This window comes from Opisthocomus hoazin, chromosome 8 (assembly GCF_030867145.1).
Source record: "Opisthocomus hoazin isolate bOpiHoa1 chromosome 8, bOpiHoa1.hap1, whole genome shotgun sequence".
In the NCBI taxonomy this organism is placed as follows: domain Eukaryota; kingdom Metazoa; phylum Chordata; class Aves; order Opisthocomiformes; family Opisthocomidae; genus Opisthocomus; species Opisthocomus hoazin.
This window is the reverse complement of record NC_134421.1, coordinates 19,234,342-19,248,841: the sequence shown is the minus strand read 5'-3', so window position 1 is coordinate 19,248,841 and position 14,500 is coordinate 19,234,342. Positions and strand designations below refer to the sequence as shown.

The 14,500-nt window shown below is 44.2% G+C and overlaps 3 protein-coding genes across 3 annotated transcripts; 1 reads left to right on the top strand and 2 right to left on the bottom strand.

Moving 5' to 3' along the window:
- Window positions 1–2,548: 2,548 nt before the first annotated feature.
- Window positions 2,549–4,288, bottom strand: LOC104326359 (histone H2A.J). Its single transcript, XM_075428203.1, has one exon. It carries the CDS (start codon window positions 4,251–4,253, stop codon window positions 3,864–3,866), a length of 390 nt encoding a protein of 129 aa, XP_075284318.1. The 5' UTR covers window positions 4,254–4,288; the 3' UTR covers window positions 2,549–3,863.
- A 275-nt stretch (window positions 4,289–4,563) lies between these two features.
- On the top strand, window positions 4,564–5,333 carry LOC104326358 (histone H2B 7). Its single transcript, XM_009931138.2, has 2 exons — window positions 4,564–4,960; window positions 5,263–5,333. Exons 1-2 carry the CDS (start codon window positions 4,584–4,586, stop codon window positions 5,309–5,311), a joined length of 426 nt encoding a protein of 141 aa, XP_009929440.2. The 5' UTR covers window positions 4,564–4,583; the 3' UTR covers window positions 5,312–5,333.
- Window positions 5,334–6,128: 795 nt separating this feature from the next.
- LOC142362256 (histone H1.01-like) lies at window positions 6,129–7,037 on the bottom strand. Its single transcript, XM_075428991.1, has one exon. The coding sequence runs from the start codon at window positions 7,019–7,021 to the stop codon at window positions 6,356–6,358; it is 666 nt and encodes a 221-aa protein (XP_075285106.1). The 5' UTR covers window positions 7,022–7,037; the 3' UTR covers window positions 6,129–6,355.
- Window positions 7,038–14,500: the final 7,463 nt, after the last annotated feature.

Sequence of the window (14,500 nt, the reverse complement as noted above, 5' to 3'; positions counted from 1 at the left end):
TAGTGGACCTGCCACGCTGATGCCTAACAGGTACATCTGGCCCCACAAAGTCCGCTTTGCTCTTTATACCTGAAGGTCTGTTTCTAGTTCTGATTCCTGAGGGAGTTAGAAACAACCTTCTGAATACTAAAGGAAGCCTAAAGAAATTACAAGAAATCTTTTAGTGTGTCAAAAATCATAATTTCTTCATGACTCTTCCTAAGTGCGGGGTAAGTATCCTAGCAGAACTTTTCCCTCTAGCAGTATAACCACCGCAAGACTGAGAAAATCATCTTCCACGGTGTCCTGGCAGAAATGGGTGATGCAGAGGCTAAGAACAGTAGCTTAGAGATTAATGAAATGCAAACCTCTTTCCCCAAAGTGTGGAGCACATTTGATATAATTTAATATCATGCTTTCTAGAAAAATGCCTTGCCTGCAGGTTGCTGCAAGTGGCCACAGATACGTTTGCCAAGCGTTTCTGTAGGTGACACAGTCAGTTCTCTCACGGACCAGAGGGTTTTCTTAGACAAAAAGCATTCAAGTGGACAGACAATTTTACTGCTGAGTATAGTTCCTAATGAAGTTGTTTTACTGTGGATGGAAACCATTATCAGTACTTGAATCAAAGTTTAGGATCCAATCCCTACATTATAGGAAATACATTTTGCTCATGAGTTTGGACACACAGTACTAGCAGTCAAAAGAGAATGGAAATCTTTGCAAAACTCTGCTTGACTTAAAAAAAGTCTGTAGCTTTTGAAGTGGGTTTTAGTTAGAACAGTTGCCCTGTTTCCTCATTAAACCATAAAGAGCAAACTGCATTTTTTTGTTGCAACAAGGCAACATCTCACCATGACTGCACAAGAAAGTACAAAATTAGTAAAAAAATCATTACATCAGTGTAGTATATCCAACTACAAAGTTGCTCTGAATGTTCTTGAGAGGTTATAAGGCAATTTAAATCCATATCTGTATCTGCTGAAAGCGTCATGATATTAGTGATATGCAAACTAATGTAAGATTTTTTTAGCAGATACATTATTCCTAACACCATGAATGAACTGAAGGAGAAAAGGGACAGCAAATCCTTTCATCATACTCATAAACTATGCAATTCCAAGACTCTTGATATATAGACTGAAATTATTCAGTTATCCCTAAACAGAACTCTGTTGTATAACACTTGCAGGAGCTTTGTTGGGGGGTTTTTTGCATCACAGGTTATTTAGAATGGGAAGGTGCATTGGAACCCAGAGATACAGCTGAGGCGCTGTATGGTACGGATTTCCTCTTTACTACTCTTTGTTGTATATGCAAATGAAAGGTCATTTATTTAAACTTGCTTTGCTACATCGCTGCAATCAAGTAGAATTTGCTTGAAAGCCAGGAGCCTTTAATACCAGCAGGTTTGCCAGCATGCTTATCATAAACCATCTGACTTACAGGACATTTACATTTGAGGCCTCCTCAGTATGATGGCAGCACAGGGTTCACAACTGGTACAACTACTAGTGGCTAAGAACAACAAAAAATGTGAATGCTGAGAAATAGTCCTCAGTATCACAGAGCCTGAAACTCCAGTTACAGTACAGAGGTGATCAGAACAGTGAGTGAAATAAGAGGTGCTTAGAATTAAATCCTGAAGAAAATAATGAATTTCTGGTCAGATGACAAGAAGAATTTGTGGAGATGTGCTGGACTTACCTCCATGCTCAGCGAAGGACAGGGCCCTTTTCTGTAGTACCAACTCCAATTTCCACATATAGGACTTTGTTCATGGAGAAATCCCACTCCTGGATACAGATACCTCCACCCCCATGAGTTTTCTCTGGAATTCCAGTGCTTTGATCTACAGATGCACGCTTGCAGACCAGAAAGCCCATCATATCCTGGGTTGCATAAAAAGCAGCATGGCTAGAATGTTGAGGGAGATGATTCTCCCCTTCTGCTCCTCCCTGGTGAAACCCCACCTGGAGTACCATGTCCAGCTCTGGAGCTCTCAGCACACAAAGGACATGGACCTATTGGATTGGGTCCAGAGAAAGACCACAGAAGTGATCAGAGGGCTGGAGCACCTCTCCCATGTGGAAAGGCTGAAAGAGTTGGGGTTGTTCAGCCTAGACATGAGAAGGCTGTGGGGAGACCTTATTGCAGACTTTCAATGTAGGAAGATGGAGAGAGGCTTTTTACCAAGGTAGGTAAAAAGATGACAGGACAGGGGGAAACAGTTTTAAACTAAAAGAGGGTAGATTTAAATCAGATAGCAGGAGGAAATTTTTTGCAAGAAGGGTGGTGAGACACAGGGCCATGTTACCCAGAGAAGTTGTGGATGCCCCATCCCTGGAAGTGTTCAAACTCAGGTTGGATGGAACTTTGAGCAATTTGATCTAGTGGAAGATGTCTCTATCCACAGCAAGGGGGTTGGACTAGATGATATTTGATGATCCCTTCCAACCCAAACCATTCTATGATTGCCATCTTCTGACACACATATGTGCAGGGATCTGTTCTGGAAACTAAATACAGGAGACTTGTGTACGTTAAAACACAGTTTTTATATTGTCACAGTTATTCAAGAAGAGAAGTATAAGTGCTAGAAGATATGTATCTGCAGCTAATGAGAATCAATAAAATAGCATAATGAAAACTTTACAGCTCTAAATGTATCCATTTGCAAACAAAACCCTTAGGCACAGATACTGTCACCATATCAGAAGTGTCTGGTGCTTTAGCACCAAACTTTAGTTTCTCTCCACAAACAATCCCTGATGTGCCCCTTGGCCAACATACAGTCCTATCTAAAAAGCCTCTCCGCTGCAGCTTGGGGGTAGGGTGGCAAGATGTCAGCGGTAGTATCTTGTTACAGGTGGCATCTCCCTTCCAGGCCCCAAGCATTCTGCCTTCTCCTCAGGGGACAGGAAGGGCAGAGGTGCTGCAATGGTGGGATCTACAGCCTCAATGCAGGGTGCTGCAGACCGGCAGGTACAGCTTCTAGGAACATCCTAGCAAGAGATATCAGCTACACAGTGTTTCTCAATTTATAACAGTGACTCTAAAGAGCTTTCACATTGTGCTCTCGGGCGATACTTGTGCCAGCAATGTAGATTAATTCCATCAACATTGCCTGCTGTTAACTAATGTAACAAGAGAAAAAGCTGTGCACAGTGAGGGGAATTTAAGAGTGGCAAGATTGAAAATCCCACTTAAAACAGGAACATACCAGCACTGCAAGGAGTTTCTTCCAGATAGAAAGATGCTACTTTCTTGCAGGTCTGACTAGTTAGCTGCTTTTGATGTAGATCCTTATTTCCCCTAAAGCATTTCTAATTTTATTTCTAAATAAAGCTAAGTCACAGGGAAACTTTACATATTTTAAAGACCAAAGGCCTACAAAGGAAGCCATTCTTTGTTCTTAGCTATAGCTATGTGGTGATTTGCTGTTTATTTTCATGCTCCATAGCTTCTCCCACTCCTCCCCATTCTTTCAGCTGCCTCTCCCCTTACGGTTCACACAGTAAGCTGACTGTAAAGTCATGGAAATAAGCAGTTTCAACACTGAGAAAAAGTGGTTTTCTGATACTGTTGCAAGACAAACATGCAAGAACCAATAAATCAATACAAACATATTTAGCATTTGCTCATTAAAAAGAATAAGGAGATGGAAAGGAAATACATTCAGGTAGGAATCAAAAGTTTTAAAACATAACCACAGAATATTGTTATAGCTCCCTAACAAAGGCAACGTAAGAAAAACTTAGCACCAAAACACTTTTGTAAAGCAAGCAAAGCAACTCTTTTCTGACTGTGTGGGTGGCTCTGAAAAGAGCCTTTGGGTTACAATGTTATGTTATTAACTATGTGAGCAGATTTGCTTAGAGAACTTATTTGCTTTTAGCCTTGTGGCTGTCGGTCTTCTTGGGGAGCAGCACGGCCTGGATGTTGGGCAGCACCCCGCCCTGCGCGATGGTCACCTTGCCCAGCAGCTTGTTGAGCTCCTCGTCGTTGCGGATGGCCAGCTGCAGGTGGCGCGGGATGATGCGCGTCTTCTTGTTGTCGCGGGCCGCGTTGCCCGCCAGCTCCAGGATCTCGGCCGTCAGGTACTCCAGCACGGCCGCCATATAGACGGGCGCTCCAGCCCCCACCCGCTCCGCGTAGTTACCTTTCCGGAGGAGCCGGTGCACACGGCCCACGGGGAACTGCAGCCCGGCCCGCGACGAGCGCGACTTGGCCTTGGCTCGGACTTTGCCTCCCTGCTTCCCGCGGCCAGACATACTTCAGGTGCTTGAGATATTACAACTGCCCTCCGCAGACCCGAACCGATGTAATCGCTTTGATGCGACGCCTCTGCCCGTTATATCCCTTCCCTGGGCGGAATTAGGGCTTGGTGATTGGCTTGGAAGCAGCTGTCGCGTACGCAACCAATGAAACGACGGATCGTACTGTGACCAATCAGATGCAAAAACACACCCCTTTGCCGGTAAATCCAATGGAATTGTGTGCGTCAGAGGGCTTGTATTTGCATAACAGTCCTATAAATAGAGGGCGCTGCGGCCATTTTAGGTGCTGATTTTGTTCTGAAGAGCAGGGATAGTGCGGTCGAGATGCCTGAGCCGGCGAAGTCCGCTCCTGCGCCCAAGAAGGGCTCCAAGAAGGCGGTGACTAAGACGCAGAAGAAGGGCGACAAGAAGCGCAAAAGAGCAAGGAAGGAGAGCTACTCGATCTACGTGTACAAGGTGCTGAAGCAGGTGCACCCGGACACGGGCATCTCGTCTAAGGCCATGGGCATCATGAACTCGTTCGTCAACGACATCTTTGAGCGCATCGCCGGCGAGGCCTCGCGCCTGGCGCACTACAACAAGCGCTCGACCATCACCTCGCGGGAGATCCAGACGGCCGTGCGGCTGCTGCTGCCCGGCGAGCTGGCCAAGCACGCCGTCTCCGAGGGCACCAAGGCCGTCACCAAGTACACCAGCTCCAAGTAAAGCGGTTTTTAACTATAACCCAAAGGCTCTTTTAAGAGCCACCCCACTTGCTCCCTGAAAGAGCTTTAACACAGTAATGTCTCGGCCGTTTTAGGTGTGAATGTGCTTAAACGGCAAATGGAACTTGAAACAAATATCTTTAATCACAGTTATCGGAGCTTATAATGTTTAAAATTTGTTTCTGAAATCCTTGATGAGTACTTTACAGCTTCAAGCAAGTTTAAATGTGTTAATTAATTCACGTTCAATGATTTACTTTTCCAATAAGTCTAAGCAGTACTCTTTTTTTTCTTTCCAGGAGAAGAGTGAGGTGTGATGCATCATACTACACGTTTTATTATAATTAAGAAATTTACGTAGCTTCCAGTAGACACATAAACACACCCGCTCGGAAAAATGAGTCTGAGGAGAAAACAAAAGAACTCCATCACTTTTTTCGCATGGCTCTCCCGAGATAGTCTGAGCTTAAAAAATTTCCCTTCTGTACGAGCAGACGGGGAGCAGCCTTTTAGAGCGGAAGACAAGGACAAGAAGACCAGGAGAAGCGAAGGCACCTCTAAGGCCGGGCAGACACTCCGGCAGGACGAGCTGTCCGGGGACGCGCCGACCCGGTACCACCGGCCAGCGCGGGCTTTTCGAAACTCTCCAATTGACCAATAAGCGACAGAGGCTTCTCCCATCAGCCAATCACAACCGGCCGCAGGCGGAGCCGCCGGTGTCGCGGGGAGCTCCGCTACGCTCGGCCGGACCCCGGACACGGAGCGCCCAGCCCGCAGCGGCGCGGGCAGAGCTGCCCGGCAGAGCTCCCGCCGCACCGCCGCCAGGGTGCGGAAGAGGACCGCCAGCAGCTCTGCCCGCCTGCCGCCCCCGGCAAACTCCTCCTCAAAGAGCAGGTCGGTGAAGTCGCGTCGGGATGAAGCCCTGCCCCAGGGCAGCGCTGCCAAGCGGAAAGGTCATTGCCGGGGAAGCGGAGGAGCCGTGCTGACAGTTCCCGGCTGCGGTCACTAAGAGCTGTGGCAACCGCGCCTAGCAGCCTGTTAGGAACCGCGCTGGTTAGAGCACCGAAAAGAATCTCCGCGCCCCAGGGCGATACCGGCCCTAAACAGTCCCTTTAACACATAGACCCTCTTGCGGTGCTCAAAAAAAGTCAGCCTTCAGAAAGCGTTTTCGCAGGGAGTGTAAACTTTATTTTTCCAGGTCTGAGCGTCACCACGGCCGGAAGTGTAGCGTCCCATCCACTCCACAGATGAACATCCCCACACGGATCGTGGTGTGTGGTTAGCTCTGCTGCAGCCACGGACCTCGGTGACTGAGTGCATCAGCCCTTTTTCGGACAATAGTGGGTGGCTCTTAAAAGAGCCGTTGGGTTTAAGTATTTCCACTTCAACACTTCACTTCTTGGGCGCCGCCTTCTTCGCCTTGGCCGCTTTCGGCTTGGCCGCCTTGGGCTTGGTTGCCTTGGGCTTCACCGCCTTCGCCTTGGCCGGGCTCTTCGCGGCTGCCGCCGCCTTTTTGGGCTTGGCAGCCTTGGTCGCCTTCTTGGGGCTCTTTGCTGCTTTCTTGGCCGCCGCAGCCGCCGGCTTCTTGGCTTTCTTGGGGCTCTTCTTCACCGCCGCTGCCTTCTTGGGCTTCTTGGCGGCGCTGGCGGGCTTCTTGGCCGCCGGCTTCTTGGGCTTGGCCGCGGCCGCCCGCTTCTTCGGGGCTTTTTCCTTCACTTCTCCCGGCTTCTTGCTGAGGCGGAAGGAGCCGGAGGCGCCGGTGCCCTTGGTCTGCACCAGGGTGCCCTTGCTGACAAGGCTCTTGAGCCCCAGCTTGATGCGGCTGTTGTTCTTCTCCACATCGTAGCCGCCGGCGGCCAGCGCCTTCTTGAGCGCGGCGAGAGAGAGCCCCTTGCGCTCCTTGGAGGCGGACACGGCCTTGGTGATCAGCTCGGTGACGCTGGGCCCCGCGGGCTTGCGGGCTTTGGAGCCGCCCGCCGCCTTCTTCGGCTTCTTGGCGGCGGCCTTGGCGGCGGGGGCCGCGACAGCGGGAGCGGCGGCGGGAGCGGTCTCCGACATCGCTGCAGAGACTTCTTCCTAATCAAAAGAAAGTAATTGGGCTACAGTAACCCCGATGCCTGAATTTATAGCGAAGCGGTGATCTGTGATTGGTGCTTTGCAGAGCCCGCCTAACTGTTAGCCAGGAAGAGCTTTTCGTCCTCCGAGTCTGTGTTTCTTCGGAGTTATAAATTCATCTTTTTTGCAAAATTCGTGCCGCGAAATCACCCCAGTTTCTTCGGGGAGTGAAGACAAGAGGGTGGACTTTCATTCGGGGGAGTTTCTTGCTGTTGGGACCCCGGATGAGAGAGAAAAGATGTGTTTAATCCCGCGTTGTGAAGCCAGAGAGACCCCGGGAACGGCAAACTTTTCGTTTTCCTTCTAAATTAAAATAAAACCCGTAGATAAAAAGTCTCCCTTGTAATGCAGGCTTATTCTTTAGGGGGTTTTCTCCAGATCAGCACAGAAAGTGAGGGGACAGCTTCAGTACTTTTTTTGTAAATTGATTTCAAAGAGAAGGAAGTAACACAATTTCATGGCTGAGCTTTGAATATGGATAAAGATTCAGCTCCCTTAACCATATCTTTAACTATTCAGGACACAGTATTTCTACAGAATTTCGTGGTTTCGGAAAATAAGAGACCTTCAGAGGAATGTACATACTGTTGAAAAGTGTCTGCAACTCGCCAGGACTCTTCATTTTTTGTGGTATTCTGTAAGTGAGTAGCAAAATTTTTATATTTTTACCAATAGTTTCTGTTTATAAAGTGAGGCTTCCAAAGCCTAGTTAATGTATATAAATTCCGGATAAACTGTTAGTTTAACGCTTTGTCAGTTACTGTAACATATACTATTATTCTTTAAGACTTACAGAAGTCAGAAACAGAGTCGTAGGGGAAAAAAGTCAAAGAGGTATAGGTACACTAATATGTGTTGTAGGCTACTTAAACGTTAATAGAGACAGCTGAAACCTTCATTCTCCCCAAATAAATTGATTAATATGGAAATCTGTCCTGTGTGAACGGAATGCTTCAGCCTCAACATTACCTGTAAATATTTGGACACAGATTGTTGAGTGTTTTTCCTTTTTTTTTTTCACAGGTTTCTTAAAACCTGCCATTCTCTTCTTTAAAGGAAAACACCCACCAATTTAGGTTTTCACCCAAATCTTCAGAGTATTGAAATAATTATCAGACAATCCTCATAAATCAGAATCCGTATTAATTATCATGACCCCACATATTTACCGAGTCTCACAAAGTGACAAGAGAAATTAATTAAAGTTTTTAAGGACTGTTACAAATTGTTTGGGGTAATTTTTTATTAGATCGTAAGACAAAAACTTCGATTGCCTTCTAATTAAAAAGCAGCCAGAAGTTTTTCCTTAGTTGAAAAGAACAAATAAAACCCAAACTTAACATTTTGCCCCACTGTACTTTGTAAAAACTTGTCATGCAAAACGTCAGTGGGCTATTACAGCAAAGGAATGTCTCTTCTAGCAAGGGTGAATTAAAGATTTTAGAAGAGAAATAATATTTTGAAAAAGGCCCTGGCATTTATTTTCATATATGGAATGTAGAAGACAATTAACTTATACTTAACAGTAAGCAGTTATAGCTGAAATGAGATAGATTAAAATGGTAAGGATAAATGAGATACATTAGAATTTAAAAAGTGGAAAAAAAATGGAGTGACAGTTTGTCATATTCTCTTTTAGTTCTATTTTTATTTTGTTGTGTCTGCATGCAGGCCAGGTAATAAATGCTTTGAAGGAGAGAAGGAGAGGAAGGGAAAAGCAGCAAAAGGGAAAAATCAGGCTTTTCATTATCCCACAGTAAGAACCAGACTGGAAAGCATACTGAAGTGGGGTGTGAAAACTGCCATGCCTCTTGTGAACGTGATGTCACTCTCACATAAGCAACCAGACTAAATCTACAGTAGCCATAGAGTTTGAGATCTGAGGCTGGTAACTCAAATGAACAGTAACAATATTTTTCTTAGAGGTAAAAAGGCGGTTCCTGGTAGCAAGATGAGGGCATTACAATTTTTTTCCAGGTTAAGTGGACAGAGAGGGGCAGAAAGCAGAATTAAACTGTAAGTGGTACAAAAGACAGAGCCTGGGAGGATTCTTCTCTATTCCTGTGTATTTAATGCAGTGCACATTCTTCTGGGAATATGGATTGAAAGAATCTTAACGTGCCTTCATGTCTGTAGCTTTGGTGATTTAGTGTTAGATGTGTACAAATCTAATTTATTACACTTGAAACTGGTCAGGAAGCTGGGAGCAGCTGGGAGTGGGCAGTAACCACCAGTGCATGAATCCAGCTGTAGCCCCAGGGGTGGGTCCTCTTCACCAGCTTCATCCCTCACATCCACACATTTTGGCAAGTTTCCTTTCAACCTTCCTCTTCGTAAACCTGTTCTCAGTCCACCAGGAGAGGGGAGATTTCCTTCCCTTCCCCCACAAACAGGCTGCAGGTTAGAGGTAAGGACAGGAAGTAGAAAGAAATGGGAGATGAGCTGTCAGATCTTGCTCCCTAAGTAGTGGCAATCACTTGAACTCCATCCATAGCACAGAGGGATAGCTGTCCCTGCTCTGTGGCTAGATTAAAAGTGATAAGATCAGATCATTTTTTGTAAGGAAAGCAGATGAAGAAGGTACTGATCTGAGGATTTCAAGGAGCAGAATTTAGGACTTCTCCCACTTATAGTTCTGTATGGGTCCATGCAAATCTGCCTGTCTTTGAAACAGTTCCCTGCTCCAGGTGCTCACTATTTTGAGTTGCACTTCTGAAGTTGCTTATTCCTAGTAGTCTGAGATGCTGGAAGACTTGGCAGTTGGCCTCTCACATTTGTGTGTCACCATCGTTGATTTTATCTATTCTTCAACCATCAAACAAGTCCTGTTCTGCACAAAGCATTGCTCCTGGTCTATTTCTGAGAAGTGAGAATTTTCCTGGTCTTAACAACCATTTCTGGAAAAATTGATCTTTTTTTTAAAGAGAGGCGCTTTAGAGACTTGAGGTAGTATGAAAAAGGGAGCTTTTATAGGCTTATTTCCCACCCTGGTCCCAGACATGACATTTTCTAGTCAATTGGATAACATGAATTTGTCAGAAGCTCTGAACAATTTTTGGGTTTGCATTGCAGGAAAAAGCCATTAAACACAGCACTGGACCAAAATAACAGTTCTTAGCTAATGGTCTCTCTAAAAACTATCTACCTTGCAAATAGCATTGGTATTTTGCTGAGTGTTTTACAGATCAGAGAAAAAGACAAAGCAAAGCAATCATCCCACCACATAACTTTGCAAATCAGTGGTAGAACATGGAACAGTTTTTCACCCCCATAGAGAAATTTTCTTACTGTCAAACAATATTACTTCAAAAAAAGTTTTGAGAGTGAGCTGGTAATAAAAATTGCTTTGTGTTTACCATGTAAAGAGACATATATTTAAATGTGTCTCCTTTTATACCAATTTTGAATCAAACAGCAAAGACTGAAAGTTTTCCTGATTTTCCTTTCCAAGAACCCTGTTCAAATGCACGCTTTGTTTATCTCCTACTAAGGACCCCAAATCAGTTTCTCATGCCTCCTTAAAATGTCTTACTTCCCCAAAACAGAACCTAATCTCCATGCATCATCACACAACTTGCCTTGGCTTCCTTCCTTGCCTAGCAGTAGAGGTGCTAGTGTAGATTACAGAAGATCCCACAAAATGCCTGTGCATTTTCCAATGCAAGGATCTTCAAAACAAAAGTAGTTCACATATAAAAAGTCATCCCTAAAACTGTATAGCAGAGAAAACACTTCATTTTTTTTCTTACCAAGACAGAAGCTTCACATGTAGGAGAAACAGATTAGACATTAGACAAATAGAGGCTGATTAGACATTCAGAGTGCAGGAGGAGAACATTCTGAATAAATAGATTAGCTAGATCTAGCTGAAAGCCTACACTCATTTATTTAAAATTACTATCGTTAACATGGTGAAGACCCAGAGAAATTATGAACTCTTCGTTGAAGCATGCTATCTTGACAAAGAATGATTTTGCAGACTTTCAGGTGATTACTCTCAATATTAATAATAAAAACACCATAACAAGATTGAAAGACATTAGTCAAGTCTCTGGCATGCTGCAACTTTCCTGATGTTACTGATTCAGCAATTGCAAAGTTTATGTAGTAGGGAAGAGTGAAGATGTCAAAAGGGCTATCAGTAGTGAAGAAGCCTGTACCCTTTTAGATATATACTTCAACTAAGCTATCAAAAATACACTGACAAATATATCAGTGCTAGGGCAACCACAGCTCCTAAAAATAAGTATCTTGCCTTGTCATCTAACACCTAATGCAATAGATCCTAGCCCTTGATCAAAGAAGAGGCAGGTAGAGCAGAGAGATATTACAACCCCTGTGGGAATCCGGTTCCAAAAAGCTCTTTCTTATGTTTTAGCTGAATTTCCTGTGATTCTGTTTGTGCCCATTGTCTTCTGTTCTGGACAGTACTTACAAGACTCTGGTTCTCTCTCCTTTATTCCCCCAGGCAGATATCTGAACACATGGGTAAGACTCCTATGAGTCTGTCTTCTGGCTGAAGAGTCTCAGCTCTTTCAGCCTCTCCTCTTATGAGAGATGCTCCAGCCCTTTAATCATCTTTGTGGCCCTCCACTGGTCTCACTCCAGTTATGTCCATCTCTGTTGCACTGGGGAGCCCAGAACTGGACACAGCACTTCAGAGGGATCTCACCAGTGCTGATTTGAGGGAAACAATCATTTCCCTTAGCCCTATTTTGCAAATAATACTTTTCCACGTTAATTTTTGAAAACTAAGTACAGATTAAGCTTGAATGACACTCCTGCCACTTTTTAAATTTTGGTAGTTAAATAAAAGTAGCTTCAAAAAACATTGTTATCTCCCACACAATCCTTTGTTTCAAGGCTTGTCAAGACCAGTGTGAGCTACCCTGATTTAGCTCAGGGATCATTTTGTCAATGACTATGACTTGTTAAGGCTAGTTGGAGTATCAGCTAAATTGCCACTTTGAAAAGAATCCCTACATTCTGAGGTGATCAAAAGGCAGCGAGAGGTGACTCTCCTGTCAGCCACAACTGTTAAATATTTGCTAATCTGCGAAAAACAGAAAGGCTGTGCATTTTAATGGATTCACCTCAAAATCTCTGTTACTGTTCAGAAAATGACTGCCTAAAGTATCAAAATATTCCTTCCAGCTTCTGAAAGCCTTTGGATCAGAAAACCTCTTGTAACCAAGTTTTACTTCTCTCCATTCATCTCAGAGACTGAGAATTATCATTAGTAGTACTAGTAGTAGTAAACATAGGAATCCCTGTGAAGAGCAGGATTTTGTTTTACTGAGATATGTACGCTATAAATTTTGTATGGTTTTGAGTTGAAGAAAAAAAAAGAAGCAGGTGAATACAGAAAGATGAAGAAATACTAGGAACCCACAGGCAGAAGTGTGGAGATATAACCCTATCTGTTACTCTCATCGAATGCCTGGAAAAAAATTAAAGTGTGGTATCTGAACCTATGTCACCTGCTATTTATTCTCCCAGGTGCACAACACAGTCAAACGAAAATTTTCTTTTTGCAAGTCAGATAGCAAATACTGATTCAGTCAGAGACCAAAACAGAAACTAGGCCATCAATACAGAAAATCTACATCCTACCCCATCAGTAGCACTCAGGATGTAGATGTTATTAGATACCATTTCCTAAGCTCTCAAAGGTAGTTCTAACACTTCATGCTGAGCAAGGGGAAATAGGATGCTGAAAGTTTACCAGTGATAATACTCAGTAGACAGAGCTCTGCACCCAGCCTATGCAGCCACTAAGAAAGAATATGGGCAAGAACTGACCACATGGTAAGGTATTCTAGATTACAGATGTATGCATTGCTCAGAAGAAAGGATCGAGAGCAGCCCTGCTGAGAGGAACTTGGGGGTACTGATAGACGAAAGGCTGGCCATGAGCCGGCAATGTGCACTGGCAGCCCAGAGGGCCAACCCTGTCCTGGGCTGCATCAAGAGAAGCGTGGCCAGCAGGTCGAGAGAGGTGATTCTGCCCCTCTACTCTGCTCTGGTGAGACCTCACCTGGAGTACTGCGTTCAGCTCTGGAGCCCTCAGCACAAGAAGGACATGGAACTGTTGGAGCGGGTCCAAAGGAGGGCTGCAAAAATGATCCGAGGGCTGGAGCACCTCCCCTATGAGGACAGGCTGAGAGAGTTGGGCTTGTTCAGCCTGGAGAACAGAAGGCTGCGGGGAGACCTGATTGCAACCTTTCAGTACCTGAAGGGGGCCTATAGGAAAAATGGGGACGATCTTTTTAGTAGAGACAGCAGTGACAGGATGAGGGGTAATGGTTTTAAACTAAAACAGGGTAGGTTTAGGCTAGATATAAGGAAGAAATTCTTTACAATGAGGGTTGTGAAACACTGGAACGGGTTGCCCAGAGAGGTAGTGGAGGCCCCATCCCTGGAAACATTCAAGACCCATTTGGACAGGGCTCTGAGCAACCTGATCTAGTTAGTGGTGTCCCTGCTCGCTGTGGGGGGGTTGAACTAGATGACCTCTAGGGGTCCCTTCCGACCCAAAACTTTCTATGATTCTATGATTCTATGATTCTATGATTTACAGACTCAGCACACCCTGGAGAAGGAATACCTCATTGATATCTATATATACTAATTACCAGCTCAGTTTCAAAGAAGGTGCAAATAAACCCAAGAATTTATAGTACTTAAGACAGATATTGGTTTGTAAGACATAAAAGAAGAAATTAAAACCATATTTAACTGGATTGCTCCAGAATTAATGTTAGAAAGAGTGTCAGTAGAGGACGCAATGTTTCCCTAGAATTGGCTGATACACTGCAAATTTTCCTTCTGTTTGATTTTATTTAATTTTAAGAAAATTACTGGAAGTGAAACTAATAATTTGGGAAAATTGGTCTAGCACCCCCGTACACACCCATACACAGGGTAGAAAGTTATATTTAAATGTTTATGAGTTCACTACTAAATAAAATACTGTGTCAGAGTTCTGGAAGGATCAGTCCTAGGCCTGGTATAATTTTATTTATGATCTGAAATCCAGTCTACAGGCTATGTACGAAGTGCTATGGGTACCAATAAGCAAAGGAATGCTAGAATGATGGTGGACAGTTTGTGCGTAGAAAAAGGCCTGATAAATTGGAAACACTGTTATCAAAAATATGTAAGATGCTTCACCTGTAAATAAATATATCAGTTTTACAAGTATTGGACAGTAGCAGTGTTGGACTACTAGCACCTGAGTAGATCTAGCATTTCAGATTATAGTTGTAAGTTGACAATGAATAAATAACAGTAAAATACTAGGTATTAGGAAAGGAACACAATGACAACATCTACAAGACAGATGAAGAAGATCTTACTCTGTAATCAGGAATGGTATGGTCTCACTTGGAGTTTTAGGTCTAGTATTTAGTGCTGAATTTC